The sequence below is a fragment of the Cyprinodon variegatus genome, unplaced genomic scaffold, assembly GCF_000732505.1.
Source record: "Cyprinodon variegatus isolate N-32 unplaced genomic scaffold, C_variegatus-1.0 Scaffold1, whole genome shotgun sequence".
Lineage (NCBI taxonomy): Eukaryota > Metazoa > Chordata > Actinopteri > Cyprinodontiformes > Cyprinodontidae > Cyprinodon > Cyprinodon variegatus.
The window spans coordinates 196885-217797 of NW_015150454.1; the positions used below are offsets into that span (position 1 = coordinate 196885).

General features: G+C 35.8%; 1 protein-coding gene across 2 annotated transcripts in view; it reads left to right on the forward strand.

Annotated features, from left to right (window-relative positions):
* LOC107098368 (cGMP-dependent protein kinase 1) overlaps nucleotides 1-20913 on the forward strand; it is a 111168-nt gene that overhangs the window by 1800 nt on the left and 88455 nt on the right. The window contains exons 1-2 of one of the 2 annotated variants that reach the window (XM_015396052.1): nucleotides 2602-3156; nucleotides 9578-9744. In XM_015396052.1, coding sequence (XP_015251538.1) covers nucleotides 2852-3156; nucleotides 9578-9744 — 472 coding nt within the window. In that variant the 5' untranslated portion in view covers nucleotides 2602-2851. Of the gene's footprint in view, nucleotides 1-2601; nucleotides 3157-9577; nucleotides 9745-20913 lie in introns of those variants that run through there. The other variant, XM_015396135.1, reaches the window with a different exon arrangement.

Genomic DNA, 20913 nt, shown 5'->3' on the forward strand with positions numbered 1-20913 from the left:
CCATCCATCCATCCATCCATCCATCCATCCATCCATCCGCTGTTGGTTCTCCTTCTTTAGACTGTTTTCCCTTTTAAATCAGTCAGCTGATGAGTCATGGGAAATGCTCAAATGTCTTTCCAGTGAACAAACAGATTAATTGTGTGTAATGAACATGCAAAGATGATCACCATCTCTGTGTGGAATAAGGCTGAGGACCGGCCAGGACATAGACAGTGTGTGACCCTCCTCCATTAAGAGTCAGGACGTGGCACCGTGGAGCCGCCGGACCGCCTCTGTGTGCTTTCTCCAGTTTCAGCTGCATGGAGATACAGATCCTATTTCCATTGATCTGTATAGGAAAAGGGCTGAGCTGGATGGCTGGAGAGGTGAAATTCAAAGCGCAGAGGAGCTTTGAAGGACAGTAGGAGAGCCGTCTCCTGAGGAGTTGAATGCAGGGATGCTTAGGGGACCTTAGAGGGCCTGAGGGCAGGTCTGGGCTTCCTGGCATCGGAAGTTCACTTAGCAGCTTTTTAGGTGCTGCCTTCTGTTGACAAACATACAACAAATGTTTTTAAGTAGCTCAAACGCAAGCAGCATTTCAGTTAATTTTAACACCGTACTGTTTTATTTGTGGAAAAATACAAAGAAAGATTTTAGTAAAATAGATGCAGAGTATTTACTGATTTAACAAGACAGTCTGGTGCACTGCTGAACAGATGTTCCCCACATATGCTCCACAAAACAAGTTCATTTAAAAATTGCAATTTCTAGCTACACCTTTGCATGACTTTTTATTATATTGTAATGTCCTTTTTAAGAATCAAACATTTGGTTTATAGAATTTCTTTCTTTTAAATACATTTCCATTTATCATTGTCTGAAATGTTCTTATTGCAAATGCTAAGTCAGTAGAAAACAAGCAGCTTATGCTTTCATTTCTCCATATGCACAGATGGCTGGCATTGCATTCTTATTTATATTGTACTTCAAATGAAACAACTTAATTTAACTGATTTTCTGCCACCAGGCCATAGTTTGTGTGTCTTTTTGTTTCCCTGTTTTATACAGACTGATATGTTTCCCCCTCTAATGCTGTTTGAAATCAATATTTCCAAAGGAGCCTATTCTAACATTCCTGGTTCAGTTATTATTGGATACGGCAATTTAATTCTTTTTTTTCCCAAGTTAGCTTTAATTTATTTGGCCTTATCTTCTTTTTACCAGCAAACTATAAATATTTATAAATAATGCAACCATTTTTGGCATTTACTTATTCATATTTAGTTACTTTAACACAATTGTTTATGTCCTACCTGCTAAAATGCAATGTTTTTTTTTTAAAGTAACTAGATATGATTAAGTAAATGCCACAAATGGTTGCATTATTTTTTTCAGTCATATAAAGATGCTAGATCAATAAGCATATATTATAAAACTGGTGGTGTTATGTTCCTGTCAATTCTTTGCTCCTGATTATTTATTTTATTTCATTTAATATTATAAATCAGACCACAAGCAGAAGATATACCATTTGCTTGATTTCTAGTTTGCCCTACAGAATAAAAATAAATAAATAAATAAATAAAAGTCAGTAGTGAAAAATTCAATCAGCATGGTTGAAATTCAGAATCAAATTTTTTTTTACTTCATATTCAGTGTTTCATTTTATTTAGTATATATTTTAATTTCCTACAGCGACATGTTTTAAATATATTATTTCTGCGACCAGGAGCGTCCTCCCCTTTACCTTGGTCGCTACCTTCCACCGCCACCAGAGGGCAGCTGTGACCTATTTCTCCGCCATGTGTCTGAGTTCTGAACTGTTTACATTCCTTCTGTCAGGAAAAAAAGAAAAAGAAAAAAGAAATGCCTTATTCACACAGGCGTTTCCCACCCAACCAGGGAAATCTCTTCCCCCTCAGCTTTAGTTCATACCTGTCAGCTACCACCTCTCAGCTGTAATTGCTGTTTTTAGCCTGGACCCCCACCCCCCACACCATATCAGATTGTCCTTGGCAGATAATACTCCCTCTAAATTTGTCCAGCTCACACAGAACCAAATTCTTTTCACGGAGATGACTCATTGGGACCGTGCGGACAGATAGTTCAGAGTGCACACCACATTAGATTTGATGAGGTCTGTGGAAGATCCTCTTGGTTCTGGCACCTTTTACGCGCTCTACTTGTCACAACATATTTGCAGGATGGAACTGAAACATCCCTTCCCATTAATCACATCCGTTTTGCGTTTTAATTTTCATCTCTTGGTTTGTCATGTGCAGCATTGGGACCAGTTGCATATATTTCTGACAAACATAAGCAGACAAACAGAAGACAGACAGAAGCAGATGCTCATTTCTGCAGGTTCATTAAGCACCACATCACCTCCAGCTTCCATTACGACTCATTTATTTGGAACTCCATACCGAAGTATGGCTTTCTCACTGACTTCATTATTCATGTGAGACAAAGCGCCGCTCTCTTTGGTGTGCCAAACTGCACTGTGCCACAAATTCCTGTAGGCGCCCTTCTCGCCATGCGCTCTCTCCGGGTCGCAGCTTGACGCACTCGGGGAGGACGGTCCACCTTTGCCACATCGCAGAGGGACTGAGGAGGAGGGAGAGAGAGAGAGAGAGAGAGAGAGAGAGGAGGAAACTTTGCACGATTACGATTGACACGTTTTATGACAGTAAAGGGGAAGCCTAAACTAAGCATCCGTCTGGAAGCGAGGGTTTCCCCCACTCAGCGGAGAAAGGAGCTGCATCCTCTAAAGCTGTTCATGCCGGATAAAGTTTGCGCGCAGCTTGTCAGAGGAAAGAGGAAAAGGATTCGATCGAACGCGTAAACTTGTAGGAAAAGTCGCACAGAAATGGGAACACTGCGTGACCTCCAGTACGCGCTCCAGGAGAAGATTGAGGAGCTGCGCCAGAGGGACGCGCTCATCGACGAGCTGGAGCTGGAGCTCGACCAGAAGGATGAGCTCATCCAGAGGTTGCAAAACGAGCTGGACAAATACCGTTCCATCATTAAGCCGGCGACCCAACAGGTCCACAAGCAGACCGAGCTGCAGGAGCAGCAGCGGACCAAGAGACAGGCGATCTCCGCCGAGCCCACTGCCTTTGACATCCACGACCTCAGCCATGTCACCCTGCCTTTTTACCCCAAAAGCCCACAGTAGGTGTTCAGAATCTTCTGCTCCTAAGAATAACTACCCTATAATTTGTATGCGTTACCCCATTTTTTTTCCACCTGTGGGAATCTTGTGCGTAATATTGCTCGTGGTGTAGCAGGTGTTTCACCTGTAGCGCACACAGAAACGGATGCACGCACAAACTCATCGCGCACACACACACGTCAGAATATTTTGGCAACAGTTTTGCCCTAGAAAGGATTTTTTTGGTGCTTCTTTATTTCAGAAAAACAATGCAATTCTCAATATCAATAAAACTCCTTATATTAAAATGCAGAAATGCGCAGAAAACCTCCAGCCTCATTCCACCAACCTGGAATAATAGATGGATGTAGATAATGGCTGCAGCTCTGTTTAATGTACCAGCGCCTGTTTTATACAAATTCTGACGGCGTGACAGGCAGTTTAATAGCATAGCTGTGCGTGTTTACTCTAGAGACCTCATTCCTCTTCTCAAACTCTCAAGCAAACAGGGTCCCCTGCTCCACTTTATTGGCAAGAAGAGGTCAGAATATTCCAGCTGTGCGTGTGGTTTCAGCCTATGTTGAGCTATGCACTTCCTTATTGAAAGGTGGACAGGAAGAACATTCTTCATTTCTCAAGTAAATAACTTTTTTTTTTCCACTTTGAGCTGTGGAAATGCAAGAGGGGGGTTAGGGAAATCACAAATTTGGATGAAACGTTGAGATGAGATGGTGAAATGCATGCAAACAAGCCTGTGAGGATCTTATCAAAGCAGATTCAAATCTGACAGCAGTTATTTGTTTGAGCACAAAAAGGCTATTAGTCTGTCTCACACCTGTCTGCTCTGTGCTGGAGAAAACACAGACAGACACTTTTCTCTTCTTTCTATTTTTAAATCCGTTTAATCATTGACAGTGGTCTGGAATGGAAAATACAGGAAACACACTCAAGTGACCATTTCATTATGATAATCACTCTTCCCTCGGAGTCTTTTTTTTTGTATAAGTGCACGTTTATCCATTCAGAAATTACTTACTGGAAATCTAGTGAGGTAGTGACTTTAAATTTAAGTAATTGACCAGAACCTGGAGGACTGTGCTGCATGTTAATGGTTCTCTCTCTTCCACTATCGACTTTAGCAGAATGTCCAGTTTATCATATGAGCAACATGGCTCAGCCTCCAGGGCGCAATTTTACTTGTGGATAGCAGCACAGAAACCTGGACTACAAAGGAAGTTATTGCATTTTAACACACATATTTTGTGAAGCTAAAAAAAAAATCGAAATGTTAATTGATGCGTTTATACCAGTGATGGCAAGTCTTATTTTATACACATTTAATTTTTACTTACTGCAAGTAGTTTTTATTTTATTTTTTTGCCTGAAATACCATTCAGAGAAAGACTGACAGAAAACAAGGTTGTTCCTTGTAATTGTGGAGACAAATAATAGGTTTGTCAGTCAAAAGGATCTTTTTTTTTAATGTTTTTTATGCTTAATTTCTGTTTCTTTGTTCTTAAAGTTTGGCTTTTTACTTGCTTATGTGAAACCCCACTAAATAATTAGTTGAACCATTTTTGCATATAGCTTCTCTTTAGTAGCCTACCTTTTTGGTGACGTGAAATTGTGTCTTTGAATTATATTTTAGTTTTGTCTGGAACATTTGGTTTAAGAAAATTATAGCTTCACAGTTTGCTAAATACAGAGGTATTTTTTGCTCTAAATACTTTTGTCTCATTTCTGTCTTCGCTTGCATTGATTTATAAACGGAAATGACAAGCATGCTCGTATTCCTCAGAAGCAGACTCATTACTGTTTCATTATGTTTTTGTAGCGCAGTGATAATGCCTGTTGCGTTTGGCTAAATGTTTTTGTTTTTCTTCCCTTTTTTTTACCTACTTCATCTTCTTTATGAGGATCATTGAGTGTTATTTGCACATACGTTATCCATATATTGCTCTTTCCTTGTCTCATTTCTGTCAGGCTCTCTCACATGTTTTCCTTTTTTTTTCTCTTAAAAGAGCATATTTTCTCCTTTTAAGGAAGACTGAACTTGCTCAGGCTAAACTTTACTGGTAGATGAAAGCAAATATGTCACTCTCACATAGAAGAGGGAGGCAGATGTTTTTTTATTGGGTCTGGTTGGAAAAGGTTGGCTCAACAATGGCTGCAATCAGGACTGCAAGGCTGGAGGTCTCAGCTTGAAATGTTACGGACCAGGGTCAAAAAGACTCATTTCAGATCAATTGAGGTTGCTTTTTTTTTTTTTTTCCAACTGGTTCTGGGTAATTTAGTTCACATAATCAAGACTCTACAACAGCATGAAATTAAAACTATTTTTATCATCACTATCTCAGGGTTATCAGAGTCCAGAAACACTTTTTTATTAAAGTTTACTCCTGAAAATTTAATAGGAAGTTTCAAGATTAAAATTGTAGCAATCTTACCTCTCTGACAAATAAAGGATAAAGGTTTTAACAAAGATTAAGGAGTGAGAATATAAAACAGCTGCAACACTTCAGTCCTTTCATATTAAATCTTGCAGCTGCATGATCAGATTTTCAAAGGCAGACTTCACATATCTAATGAGTGTTCTGTGATCAGCCAGCTATAGTAGTAAAAGTGAGATTTTTTATTTTATTTTTGTCACAGTTCAGCTTTTCAAACCTATTGTTGATGATTTCAATAAAAAATAGTTTTTAGAGAGAGAAGAGGGAAACAATTTAGCAGGGGAAATTAATCTTTTAAACTCAGCAATACAGTTATGGCATAGTTTAGCAGATGAATGTAAAGTAGAAACATAAATCAATTTAGAATACACAAAATGTATTTTTTTATGAATATAAAGATGAATTATTGGTGTTTTTGAGGGTTGTGGAAAATGGCATTTTGCAAAACTTATACTACTCATTTGCTGACTTTGCCATAGCAGAAAAGTATCCTTCTATCTAGTCCCTTTCAAATATAAAAGAAGGAAAATAAAAAAAAGATGTGATTTACTAACTATTTGAATTCATTTTGTTATGTTTAAATGCAAAAAGTTAATACAAATAAACACAAAATGCAGTTAAAAAAATACTGGTTCTGTTTGAAAATGACTGCAACCCCTGTTAAATAATTAATCTAATGTGGTTCATTACATTTTTCAATCCAATTAAACTGTTTGGTTACTTCTGGATATGTAAAATCAGAAAATGCTGTGATTTAAGGTGATCTGACAGCATGAAATAGAACAAAGGATTCTGAAAACAACACATGATGCCTCCGTCTGAGGAAATTAAAAAGTAATTGACTTATCATGTACTAGTCTGGAAATTGTATCAAATCTGCTTAGGAACTAGTGCTAAAGGTTGGTTATTCTAGAAATCTATTAATCTAGTGATTTTTCAAAAGAAAATCATAACAGAGATACTAATTTTGAATTAACACACTGTTTTTAAACTTAGAAACAAATTAATGCACATTTTAAATGCATTGTAAATGTATAAAACTGGTAAGAAAAAAATGAATTCAGTGCTTAGACAGGCAGCTGGAGGAGCTCTGGCTACAGACAGAAGGTTTTTTCTCCCAACTGCAAAATAAATCGAATAATTTTTAAAGTATTGGCTTCATTGCTGCATGAGAAGGTTGATCTTTCACCAATAGCCTTTTTTAGAGTCTACATAATTAATTTAACAGTAATTTGGTGCACCTAATTAGTCAATGAATATTTTTATGATTGATTTAACCATTTATTTTACCCCTCTTTGTGATTTTAGTCAGCTACAGTTATAGTCATGAATGGCTTTAAAAACTATAAATAAGCTATTCGTATAAACTATTTGAATGTAGACATAAACAGTACGCTAAGAGATCTGTAAAGTGTTTTTCTATGAACAGTGATATATTCTATGCACATTATTTAAAATGCATGAGAGTTATGGTATTTTTTCCTTTTTGGTACTTTAACCTTTTTGCCTTTGTTTTAAAGGTGAATCTGGTATTATTAGACATCTACCATAAAATATTTCCTGTTTTTTTTTTTTTTTTTTTTTTTTTCAAAAAACACACCTGGTATATAGAAGGATATGAATCACATACTGTTAAACGGGAAAAGAACATTACCGGTACTCTACATAAAGTCCTTAAAATTTGATATACAGTTGAATTAAATCATTGCCAGATTTGTGCATTTTCCTTATCAAAAGGCAAGTAACGAAATCTCATAACACTGGATTGAAACAATATGATTTTTTTCATAAACCTGAAGAACTTTTAGAATATAAAAGATAAAGGGAAAAACGTCTTGAGGAACCCTGTTGTGTTGAAAGAATCAATACATAAAGATTTTATTCTCTCTGGCTGACAACTATCTCTTGCTACAACGAATGAGCCTCAACCAGCAATCTGGGTTTTGGCAGAATAAATATACTGCAGCAAAGTGAAAAAAAATCTAAGATAAAACTGGCATTTTGTTTGGTCATACATTTTAAGAGAGTTTCGATTTTTCACAACTTTTTAGTGGGAGATGAAGTGATGGCAGTAAAACAGATATATATAAACATGTTTTTAAGATCCTAACTTACTAAGGAGGAAGACTGTTAGTTAACGTCATTTTTGGAATTTAGCCCCTTGGTCAAATAGGAAAAAGTCTGGCGATTTCAAAGGTTATATTCTCTGCAAAAAGCAGGTTCTTTTGTCCTTAAAAGTTCATACATGACAAGAAGTAAGGCTGCGCCTATAAAGCACAGGATAATAAACACATGAATGTGCAGAGGAGTTTGTTTTAAAAACACAGACTGAGCTCAGTACAGCACTGAAAATAAATCTGGGCACTGCTGATATGGTAGCTTGACGTTCTGTTTTTGTAGCTGTGTGGTTTCTGCTGCTCGCTGGTATTCCAGTGAGTGCTGCTTTCTAAACGTTCAGGTTGTTTACCCTTTTATTTCAAACTGATCGAGGTGACCAGCCTCTACAGTAAACCGAAAAATGCCATCAAGCTGAAAAAGAAAAAAGAAAAAGCTGTTGTCTACATTTTTATTAAATCAAACACACCACAAAAGAGGTATTTATTCAGGTTATTAGGGTGGAAAGGCTTCTTGTCTTTGTGGTAGTAGTCTCTTCTTTTGGAGTATCACTGACGCTGGTTATTAGCGTCATTCATTTAGCCCACATGCTGTCAGAAGCACCAGTGTGTCGCCCAGCTGAGCAGCTCAGAAGCTGGTGAAGACATACTTGAATGAATGAGGGATCCCCGGTCACCCCCTCATCGCTCCAATCTCTCTTCAGCTCTTTCAATTGTAGAGGATCAGACTAGCACTTCCTTTGAGGTTTTATAATTCATTGCACCTGGCCTGCATTCACCTTCTGTCAGAAGGGAAAATCTTTATGAAGATATATCTCCCCCTCAGGAAAATCGGTGGCGTTTGATGTGTACTCGCTGATTTCAATGATAATTTTCCATTTCTTTATGTTGCTGCCATTCATTTACCCTACTTCTTCTTTTGGGCTTTCCGTCTGACCGCTCACACTGCTGTGATGTTGGTTTTAAAGTTCATTTTCTTCCAGTCTTGTGTATTGATTGGATAAAACCGATGGAATAGCCTTAATGCCTCTGCAGTCTGAGTGCTAATTTGGCTTTCAGACATGCATCCTGAATATCCATAAATCTACTTCCACAAGGCTTAGATTAAACCTTTTTATATCTTGAAAATTGAACAGCACAAAAAAAGTTTTTATCTTGCCTTCTTATTAATGAGGATTTGCTTTTGAAAAAAAGTCATGCTGTTTGAATTTAGATAGTCATTACAAAATGAAAGGGATCTACACGTTGAGCAGGTCAATGTCCTTAGGAATATTGAAGCAATTTTTATTTTTTTGCATGAAATTGTGCTAATTAGATCTTTTATTAATGGACATATGATAAAGAGTTTTTTTTCCTTCCTATTTTGTTATGTTACTATAAAAAATTCAATTTCTCCTTCGAGATTTTTTTTTTGTGAGGAACCAACACAAAGAGAGCATCATTTGAAAGAAAAGGATAAAAGGTTTTAAAAATAATTCCCCATCAAAAATCTAAAACCCAGTGGAATATGTATTTATATAGCTCTTACTTTTTCAGGTATGCATACATAAAAAAACAACCCTCTGATCATCACTTTTGTTTAACTAAACTCCTCCATAAATGCAGATGTTTGAGGAAGACCACAGAGGTTTGCAAAAAAACATTTGGAAACACAAAGTACATAAAAAAAAATCAAGAAATGAAGAAGACTCCTGGCGGATAACATTTAAAGCAGGATTTATCATCAATATCATGTTTTTTCAAGTTGTATAAATCTGTTAGAGACGCACCTCAGCTTTAAAATCAGTGAAACGTACAACCAAAAAATATTAACTTAGTGGGAATATATAGAAATGTTCAAGACTTAATTCAGACCCTCTTTTTTGCTTTGCTTTCAGGTCCAAGGATTTGATCAAAGAAGCAATCTTGGACAACGACTTCATGAAGAACTTGGAGCTGTCGCAGATCCAGGAGATTGTGGATTGCATGTACCCTGTGGAGTATGGGAAGGATAGCTGCATCATTAAGGAGGGCGACGTTGGGTCTCTGGTGTATGTCATGGAAGGTAAAATTAAACTCCCGCAGTAGCAAAAAACACACTTTTGAAATAATAATTAGTTTAAACAGAAAACCAAAGATGTAGGAAGTAGCACAAGAATAGAGCTTAGACTATAACTAGCATTTACCCTGAAATACATGACGCAAGCGCTTTGTGTCATCATGCAGTTCACAGATTTTTTTTCTGATTTTATTTTTTATTTTTTTCTGCGCACCTACTGACTCATTAACTTTATTTTGAAGAATATGTTTCATTAGCCTATTATACAAGGCAAGAACATGATAATGTGTATTTCAACACTGAGGGCAGGTTTGCCTCATGATTTTTGACTAATGGTGCTGTGTTTTAATCCCTTAACAATTCTTTTTCCCTGATGGTAGATATGACCTCAAAGTGTCTCATTGAGTGACTTAAAGCTGGAATAAATCATTATATTAACACGGTGGATATTGACGGGTATGAAGCCATAAAATAGGATAGAGCACCCTGCACTGAAGTTCCACTTAATGTAACTCGTTTAGTAAAGTACTTTTACAGGTTTATGCTTAACACTGTCAGAAAAAGGTTGTAGAAGTAGTGCTCTATAAGAAATAAATTATCAAGCAACAACCGTTTCTCACTTAGTGTTTGAACGCTAAGGTGACCAGATGGAGGTCTGGAAGGTTTTATACCAATTTCCCTTTTAAAGACTGGTTCTGTGGGACTCTTGGCGGATCTTTGGAGAAATATTTAGGCATATATGGTCAAAGAGTCCCAGCTTCACCTTGTGCTTCATTTCTTGAAGGAAATAAAGTCGTTTTTTTAATGTTTGCATTTAATCTTTTGTTTCAGTTAAAGCCATCCTTTTTTTTAATGTCAGAGTTTGTGTGTTATCGTGATGGACTGGGCTGTGATGGAACGATACCCGACTTCACCCAGAGGGAATGATCAAAATGCCACAAGCTGGTGAATTTTTGATACTCCAAATATGTTTTCCATTAAAAGCGCCAAAAAACGATCCTCTTTCAGAGCCGGATCAGCCAAAGCTTCTGAGACCTTCCCATTGTTTTTTAAAACAGATGAGGAATTTAAAAATTGCAGTCAAACAGGATTCACATAAGGCAAGTTTCCTAATATTAAGTGATTATATGGCACTGTGGACCACCAGGCTATATAGATTAAGTGGTTATAAATAATAAAACAATATAATTTTGTTGCAAATAATAAAAAAAAAAGAATATTGGAAGCATATAAGAAATAGACAGCAGTTTATTTCTTAGACTTTGTATTGTTTGCTTTTGTGTGAATTGTCATATAAATATCTACATGGTTATGTTTTCATTACCTGGGTAAGGGTATTTATAAAATACAGCTTTTGTAGTGATTAATCAGCACATACTGCTTTGTTTATAGATGTGCTCTGTCCTTATTGAGTAAATTAAAATGGGTTAGGGTTAATAGAAATGCATCCATTTAAACAAAGGGGTGAGCTTTTCTACTTTCACATTTAACAAGAAGAACAGGCAGGAGTTTTGCTCACCCACCAAAAACTGAGTTTTTTTTGTAGTTGCTTTTAATACAAAAATGTCTGATGGTATCTATAATAAATAGGTCAATAATTATTCTTCTCAAACTTTCCCACTGCATGGTTATACTTAAAATCGGCTCCAGCATGACAGAACAGATACATTTCATAAAGATATGTGTAGTCAGTCACTGAATAAGCTTAACTCCCTATACTTGTTCTTGTTCTACTCTATGATTATGTTAGACACACTTCCAGCATTTTGCGCAGACAAGTTTTAATAAATTCCAGTTTATTTTGCACGGCTTGCAAAACTGTGTAATAGTTCCTGCATCTTATTTTGTTTTCCTTCTAGAGTTTTAAGCTTTTAGACCCTTTACTAAACAATTCATATTAAAAGAGACATAGCAAACTTCAGCCTGTTGCGCTCATGTAAACACAATATAGCAGCAGAAACAAAACTTAATATTCTTGCAACTGCACATATGTTGCAAGACTTTTTACCAACAATTTCTATCAAAATAGAATGTTAAGATGCTAACATTAGCCTAACAATTATTCAGTCTGTTGCGGCATCAGCAGGAGCAAGATCAGAGTCTAGCTATAAATGTTGTTTTCTGAGAAACCAAATATTGGTTTTCAGTATATGTAAGCCATAATCATGCAAAGAACAACAAACATAAGCGTGAAATATTTTACTTTCTCTGATGACTCAAATCAATCTAAATTTCACTTTTCTGAAATAAGTGACAACAAACATGAATCTTTTAATGTTATTCAGTTTGCTTGAGACGTTGTGAGATGATGATTTGTTGAAGTTATGCTTTAGCTCCAAATCCAAATGTTATTGTTATTGGAAACTTAAAGGTATATGCACAAGCCCATTTCTCCTCGTGCAAACTCTGCTTATAATTTGCTGTTTGCATCGCTCATACAAGCTTACTTTCCAAAGAAAGATTTGCAGTTTTTCCACTATGACAGACTCACCACCAGTAAGTGCAAATGGAGTGAAGGATATAGGACTGCCTTATGTAATCATATCTCCAAAATGATTGACAATTAGGAGGACCACTTATTTGAATGATCCACCCGGAAAAAGAACATCCTCCACTATACCTTTAACAAAACATAAAAAAAATCTGTAAAAATGATTTTGCACCCATGTTACAGTTAAGATTAGTGTACTTATTGCACATAGATAGAAGCAGTCCCCCAGTTTCTCGATTGTCTTTTGGTTCCTACTGTTCATACACCTCTTTCTAGAGAGCAGAGGGCTGAACAGATAGTGGTCTGTGATGATTCTCTTAGATCTCACAGTTTCATCCAGACAGGGTAAAGACAGCCTATATTCTTTTCAGCTTATCTTATCACGCTCTGTGGTCTCTTCTTTTCGGCCACTGTACAGGCAGTGTTCCACATATAAGTGGTATGTGTTGTGCATTGGAAGGTCATCAGCAGCATCTTCTTCCAGCTTTTCTTTCTTTGCATCCTCAATAATCAGATGTGATTCTCAGACACCTGGAGGAGCTGTTGGTCTTATTCTTTAGAGTCTGCAAGAAGATACTTAATATGATACAACACCAGTTTTTCTAAGAATTTAGTGACCACTGGTGTTTGAAAGATGGATATAAAGTCACAGAAGCTGCTAATGCTGGAATCCTTTGGGGCAGTGGCTACAGCAGCAGGCTTAAAATTAGTTGCTTGTCTAATGGGGAAAACATAGACTTGTGTTTGAAAAGCTGTTTCTTTTAAATGTTCCCACTGTTCACACAACACACAGCTCACCAATAAGCTGTTCTAATTAGACTCTTTCTGACAAAAAAGAGTGAGACTTCACTAGAGTAATGATACCGTTTAGAAATGATCCAAAAGCTGCCAGAATCCCAGTTTTTTAGATCAGAATTCTAGTCAACAACAGTCCTTAACCACCCTTGAAATACAAGCAGAGAAAGTTTTTGTGTTTTGACTGATTAAGTGCAATAGGTCAGATGTCACTTCATACCAGAACAGAATACATCCACTTCAGATTAATCCAGCTATTCAAAATATTCTCAGGTCATCACACAGAGACTTTTACTAGTTTATCTATTTTTCTCAAGGTAAAATTTCTTTGCATTTCATAATATAACAATGTTTTTCATTATTTTAAAACGGCATGATGTAAATAAAGCTAATTGACTTACTAATTTATTTTTTAAAGATATTGAATTTACCAGAGCCATTAAAACCCCAAAATACCTGAAAGTAATCTTAAAAAGATGTCCACAGGGATCAGATGTGATTTTTCTATAATCTGTTTTTCCCTTTATTGAATATGTCAAATAGTTAATTGTGGAGTTGGATTTAGCTCTCTGTGTGACACACAGTAAAAAATGTGTTAATACAATATCATGTAAATATACAAGTAAAAGGATGGAAATACCGACTGTATGACTTTTCGTCACTTAGAAATAAGCTTTTAATGAGTTCAAGCAGAGGGACGGTCGGAGGAACCAAAAGCCAATGAGAAGTTTGTTGGTGTGGAGACAGTGGCATTTAAAGGTTGATATTGTGTTTTGAAGAATCAGTCACCACAATTGATTGTTGCTTCTGTTGTCGGTCACCTCTTTGTTAATGGATTGTTGAGCCGTTTCTTGGATGCCCCATTCAGACAAACCTTGTTAAAAATAGATTTGTAGCCATGAAGGAGCAAAGCATTTTGCAAAGAGCTGCTGGTTTAAAGGTTGTTCCCTTCTGAAGAGCACCTTAAGAAAACTTTCTTGCAATTTTCTTCTTAAAAACAAACTTGAATGTAATTGAATGGTTTTACATTTCACACATACAAAGATTAAATAAAATATAATTGAAGTTTTTCTCCTTTTACTATAACTGTGGATTAGATTACATATTTAAAGACTTTTAATCTAATAATCTGAGCCCCATTAATTAAATCACGTGTGGCCGACATGTTATGGAGGCAGATCCATGAAAGGGTAGCCATGAAGGCCACCAAGCAGGCGAAATAAGTGAAAGTCAGACAGGATCAAAATTAAACCTTTTGGCCTACATGCCTAATGTTATTTATCAAGAAAAAACAATGCTGCACATTACCCTCAACATACCCTTCACATAGTAAAGCATCATCACACTGTGTTGACATTTTTTCTGCAAAGAACCCTAAAGTGGACGCCTGATGAACCAAATACATTGGTGTTCTGGAATTTCATAGCAGATGGAAGTAGGACAACCATTTCAAAAAAGTATAAGGCTTTTAAGTATTTATCAAGGCATTGCCAGTACACATTGATGTGAAAAGATAAAATCCCACTCAGAATATTCAGAACCACACTTGTGAAATGGTGAAATCTATATGCATTTTCTCTGCAATTTAGCAGTACAGTAAAATAGGTATTTTCAGAGAGTGCACCATGTAGTTCCCTATTCTGCTGGAAAAAAGGCATCATATCAGCCAACTGCATAGATAAGCCAAATATGCAAATAGTTCATGCAGATCCCATGCAAAACTCATCTGTAAAAAAAAACCCCCCAAAAAACCACGGAAAGTATCACCATCAGGCCACCGGATCTGTTGTCAGTGCCTTCAATCTCTTCCGCATGATAAAGAAGATGACTGTGGCAGAGGTGACTTGTCATGCGAGGTCACCAATGAGCAAGTGTCACACTGGCCTGATGAATTGGTTCTTATCAAGTGCAACAGAAAGAGAGAAAAGAATGATTTAAATCAGCAAGGGAAATAATTGTAGAGGGGCTTTGAGGTTTCATCTGTGACAGTGATAGAATACTGAAATGTAACACAGCTGGAAACGGCTTCAAATTCAGCTGTGGTCATTTACTACTCCACATTAATTTTTGTCTTAATTGTTTTTTTTTAATTCATGATCCCCCAGGGTGGGTTTGGAATATTTATCTCCAAAGAACACAGTCATCTCTTTAACCGCTGCACATGTGTTTTTTATTCATCTCTTGGTTTGGTTTCTGTCCTTCTCTCCTTCTTGATCTATTTGCAGTTTTTACTGTTACAGTCCCTACCCTTGTTTTGCATTAAACAAATCCAAAAGGCTTTAAAAAAGCTATTTTAAATACATGCTGTCAAGTTGCCTGACTGTGAAACATGCAGTTCCATTATCTCAACTCTGTACATGACTTTCCTTGCAAATGAAAGAAGCAGCATTGATGTCATTTATGGCATGATAACCCATAATATCTAGTACGGTAATAACTGGTGGTTCATTATCTGTCACAGAGCTTCTGTTGTAGCTTTATTTATTTAGTAATTACATTTTTAATATAACTGCTAACTTTTATGGTTTGTGACATTTCTATAGTGAATAAGTATTCTTTACTTGAATAACTGCTTCTATATTTTTCACAATCAGATTCTGAATCCAATTAAAGGTTATTGGAGCATCAGTGCCCTCCACCTTTATTGGTGTCTTGGGTAAATACTGTATGTCAAAAAAAAAGCTGTTGCCTGCCATTATGGAGAAGACAGCTGTCCATCTGACTTTTGCTGACACTCTCTTCAAGGAGGGTCATCCACAAAAGTTTATTCAGAAAGAAGCCGGCTGTTAACAGAGTTCTGTTTCCAAGCTTGTCAATAGGAAATGTAGTAAAAGAAAAAAATGAAAAAGAAGTCCATTAGAAGTTTATGAGAAGAAAAGAAAGGCCTCTGAAGAGGCAGATAGATTCTGGAATGCTTTTTGCAGTGTTCTGTTCTCGCAAAGCATTATGGGATTTGCTGTCCCAGCAGCCCGCTGGGCTGTTGCTACCTGACATCAGCGAAACAGTATTATGGGATGAAGTCTGAAGCTTCCACCCCAGTATTTAAATCCAAAATCATCAGATATTGCAAGATTTTAAAAAAAAGGAAAAGTATTCCGGCTTTGCTTTTCATCAATCCAGTCTAGCATGCTAATCAAAATAAAGTTCTCTATATTTTGGTTGCATCCGTTGAGCTGTAACAGGCATCTGTCCTTTTTAAAACATTGATTACAACTGAAACAAAGGTTCACATTTCCATAGAGATGAGATTGTTTTTTGATTGGCAATGTCATCCCCAAAGACACATCCAGGTGGCTAATGATGATGATAATGACTCGCATAATCAAATCCAATTACTATCAAGTATTTTATCGACAGTAAATCCCCCACAATTTCTTTCAAAGCAATTATCTAACTTGATCCAATAAAACTGTGTTTTCTAAAACAAATACATATTCTGCAGAAGCACAATGCATTAGGGTTACAGTTGGCAGATATACACTATAGATGCCTTTTTATGCAGCTGAGAAATTGTAAACTAGGTTTCTTCACTAAATAGAGAAGCATGTAAAGATAAATGTTATTTTAGCCAGCAAGCCAGTGTATAGCTACAAAAATTACTATACCTGGTCATTTTTATTGGTGTTAGTAGATGGAAAAAAGTATTTCCTTCTACTAAACAGTGTCAATAAATTTTGACTGGTTATTTATCATTAAATATAAAAAAAAATATAAAAAATTGCTATAATATAAAAAAAAATTCTAAAGATGAAAAATGTCTGTGCATTTTCATTTTCAAAATAATCATTAGATATTAGCCAACCCTGAATATTTTTGATATGCAAAAGTGTTGTTTAGCTGTAATATATAGGTTATAATGGTATATATCTAAATAAAATAAGATGAATAAATAAATCTTTTAAAATGCATGCAGAAACCAATATGAGCCAGTTAATTTTTTAGCTTTTTATCTGGGACGGCAAGGGTTTCAAAAAACTTTTACCCCTGATCTTTGTGTTATCCAAGAGCGACAAATTTCTTTCCATATATTTCCACGCAGAGCTTTCCATGTAATAATAAATACATGATACATTTGTTTATTGTATTTTAGTATCTTCCATGTTCATCAAATGAAAATGTTAAAAAAAATAGTTCTGAGTGCGTTTTTGAGTCTGACCAATGGGGGTTTCCCAGCTGACTCGAATTTGATGTTCTCTTTTCTTTTTCCATTTTGAAAAGTGGCTAAACTAAATTAGCCTTTGTGTGACTTTTTTTCAAAAGAAAAAATTATAGGTTGCTAATTTCAGGTTTCTAAGCACCAATTTATTTCAAAGAGCAAGTAAATAGAAAAATAACAATGATTAATAGAATATGAATGTTAGAGTAACACACTTTTGGAATTTGTTATAAAGAAAATGTAAAACAAAATTTTTTTTATTCTGTTTACTTAATTTATAAACTGTTTTCTAACCCCATTATTTTCACCATTATGTCTGCTTGGTTTTGTAAATTAATTACACTGCAAATATTACTATAAAATTGGAATACAGTTATTTTCCCTCTTCCACATGTAGTTCCTCTATTAAAAAAAAAAAGTATTTGTTTCCATATGGTATGTTTCATTCTCTCAATTTCCCAATTACCCATTTACCCTGAATGCTCACATTTTATCTGAAGAGTGAACGAGGCTACAGAGAATCAGAAGATCAATAAAACAACAACAAAAAGTCAGCTTTAAACATAAACACTGTATTTTATTTTCTCATTCAGAGGTGTATTCTGGGAGTCAGCAGGGAAAGGTAGAAAATATCAAATGTAAAGAAAGGGGCTTTAATAAAAAGTCAAAAGCTAGAATGTTCACGGTGCATTGGCAACTTCTTTGACAGCCTACTATATTCAGAGCAACAGCAGACCAATTCACTGAGGTGGAGGTGTTCTGGGAATTCAAGTCTACACCCAGGATTTGACAAGTTCTCAACACAAATTACATTGAATTCCAATTATTTTATTGACCTCCTGTCAGGAAAGACAAATACAGTGTTGTTACAGAGGTTTAAGTGAGGCTTAAATGCCACTTTTGATGTGCTCCAGATTGATGGAGAAGAAAGCAAATGTGCTGCTTTAAGGATAAGCTGAATGTCTCCTGACAGTCATCTCCCTCACTGCCTCAGACATAAACCACTGAATAACAATGGACAGCGTTGTTTCTTTAACTGTGGAGTCCTGCATGTTCTGCTCAGTAAAGAATTACGTCAGTGTATAAAAGGATATTTGAGAATTTCTTTTTTTATGTTTAATTGATTTAAGGTGAAACACTAAGCTGATGGAAAAAAAATTGTTATTCATAGTGTTTAATACAACTTTTTTTTTTATTACAATTCTATCAAAAAAGTAAAATACCTTAAAGTACTTGAGTGTAAGGGAACATTGCTACCAACTATACCAGTATCCACCCCAGGAAAATTATTTTGAACATTTATTTGTATACTTTGTTCACAATAACCATTGGTTATACCCTGGTTATACTGTTAACATCAAATAGGTGAAGTGAAGGATTATCTCACTGTTGGATCATGGAAGCTTTTATTACTATGAAGTGATTTCCTGTTTCCTTGCACTAAATATTAATTATGCTTTAATTTAAAATAAATGGTCTTAATTTCTAAGATAAATGCCAAGTTAAGAAATCCTTTTTACCCTAACATCAAAATACTCTATTGGGATTTTAACCAGAACCAGACACAATGTTTTTTTTTAAATAACTTCATAAGTTCAGATGCCTTTGTCCACTTTAAACCAGATAAATATGTCACCATGAGCTTCTTGACATTCTAGGAAATTTCAACAAAAATTATTCCATTAAACGCAGAGTGAATGAATGTAGGAGTAGCAAAGAAATTCTTAAATGCAACAGATATTTCATAGTGAAATGCTGTTGCAATGAAAGATTCATCTATTTAAGCCTTTTACACAACTTTAGCAGAAGCGTCATTAATTGCAGAAGTCTGCTTCAGACTGTGATAATCCTCTATTGCTACTAGCACCTTATCTCTTCCCTACCACCTTCTCCTCAAATTCACTTGCTGCATTTGAAAAAACATGACTTTGAAACATTTTTTTTGTGTATTTAAAAAAATATTTTCAATCTAAATCTAAATTCTTTACTCAAATAAGCACCTGGAGATCAAAATAATCATCTTACAAAGGATGTCCATGTGTATGTGACCAAATTTTCCAGCGAAATGGACAGAAGACAGCAGTATTGGTTCTGCTGGAGGCCCTCACAGCTGTTCCGGGTTAAAGGACTTTTTCTGTGCAACAGGCTGGGGTTCTCAGAAGGATCCCTTATATGCTTAATGTACCAGAGTAAAGGAAGATGGATCCCTCTGCTGTCTGGCACTTTGAGATAAAATCACTAGACACCTATGTGTGACTCACATCCAAAAGTGTGCAAGAACACAATGAGGGAAGCAAATTACATCCACTATGGTTTGGGTGAAATTCTTCATATCTCTAACATTACAAGTAGAGCAACTTCTGCTATTAAACTGTCAAAACATTTTTTTGAGTCACAGTTGCATATTCATAAGATGGTGTGAAAACGAAGAATGCACTTGGTTACAGAAACGTGAGCTCCCAAACACAGTGCAGTGCATTGTTGCCTGGCAACTTAACTTATGCAGAATTCAAATAGATGCTGCACTTGCTGTCAAAGTAGCAAGTTGTGGCAGATAGAGGCTTGCTGACAGTTTTGTTGAGGCTCGTGGACTTTGGTTTTATTGGGCCCTCAGAACCCAGTGTGTAGTTGACACTGACACGACGAGCGCTGCACTTTACATCAGAAAACCAAATTAATAATGAACCATAACTCTCTACAGGGGCTGAGACTCACAAAGTCTGCTTTAAAGGCATCACAAGCGACTAAGTATAAAACTGCTTGCAGTGGAATAGGCTGTGAGACTGACACTTGTCTGATTTTATTTGCTTTTGCCTTTGCAACTGAGCAAGATAGTGTAAATCAGGAGCATCTTAAACATGCAATGCTACTATATAACTTTTATTTTATTTTTGGATAGGTCAAGCAAATTCACACCTTGAAAAAGTTCCTTATTGGAGATTTGGGTGCTTAGAAATCTCATTATTGTCTTATGATTAGCTGTAAAGAGCAATCAATAAAATCACAAAGGGAAGCATAATTTATTTTTATTTATATTTTAATTCTTCTTTTACTTCCTATGTTCTTCTCTAAGTTTCTATTTTGATTATTTCATATATCTAGCTGTGTACTCCTTATTAGTTTCTGTTTTGTAGATTGAAGACATTGTTTGGGGAAAAAAGTAAAAGTTAAATATAGGATGGCTTTTTACAGCTCAGTAAGAGACTTAAAAACTAACCCTTTAAAGCTCTGCATACTTAAGATCATATTATTAAACAGTGGAAAATTTTAAAGCCAAAATCAACAGTAGGTAGAATACTGTTTATATATCAGAACAGTGCAAAGTATATCAGGTGACATAGACACGATAGATAGAAGATTATTATCAAATGATAAAACTTACTTACAACTAATTGAACTAATGTATGTCTGGTGCCATTTTATATAAAAAAAATGCTTGTTTTTCATTTAGTAAAGTTAATTAGAGGTGGGTAAAATAGTCAGAAAACTTTAAATTAAACAAGAAAAGTGTTACTGGAAAATAATAGCTCTCAAGTTGAAGAAAGAAATATGTTGCAGCATAACTACTCCTAAAGTACATCAGCTCTCATGATAAATTTAACAAGCGCTCAGCAGAGGCTCATTAAGGTGTCACCAGGGGGAGAAGGTGAGGGGGGTCTCTAAGTGGTATTATGGTACACACAGAAGGACTTGTCACAATAAGGTAATAGTTGAGCTGCATCAAATTACCAGG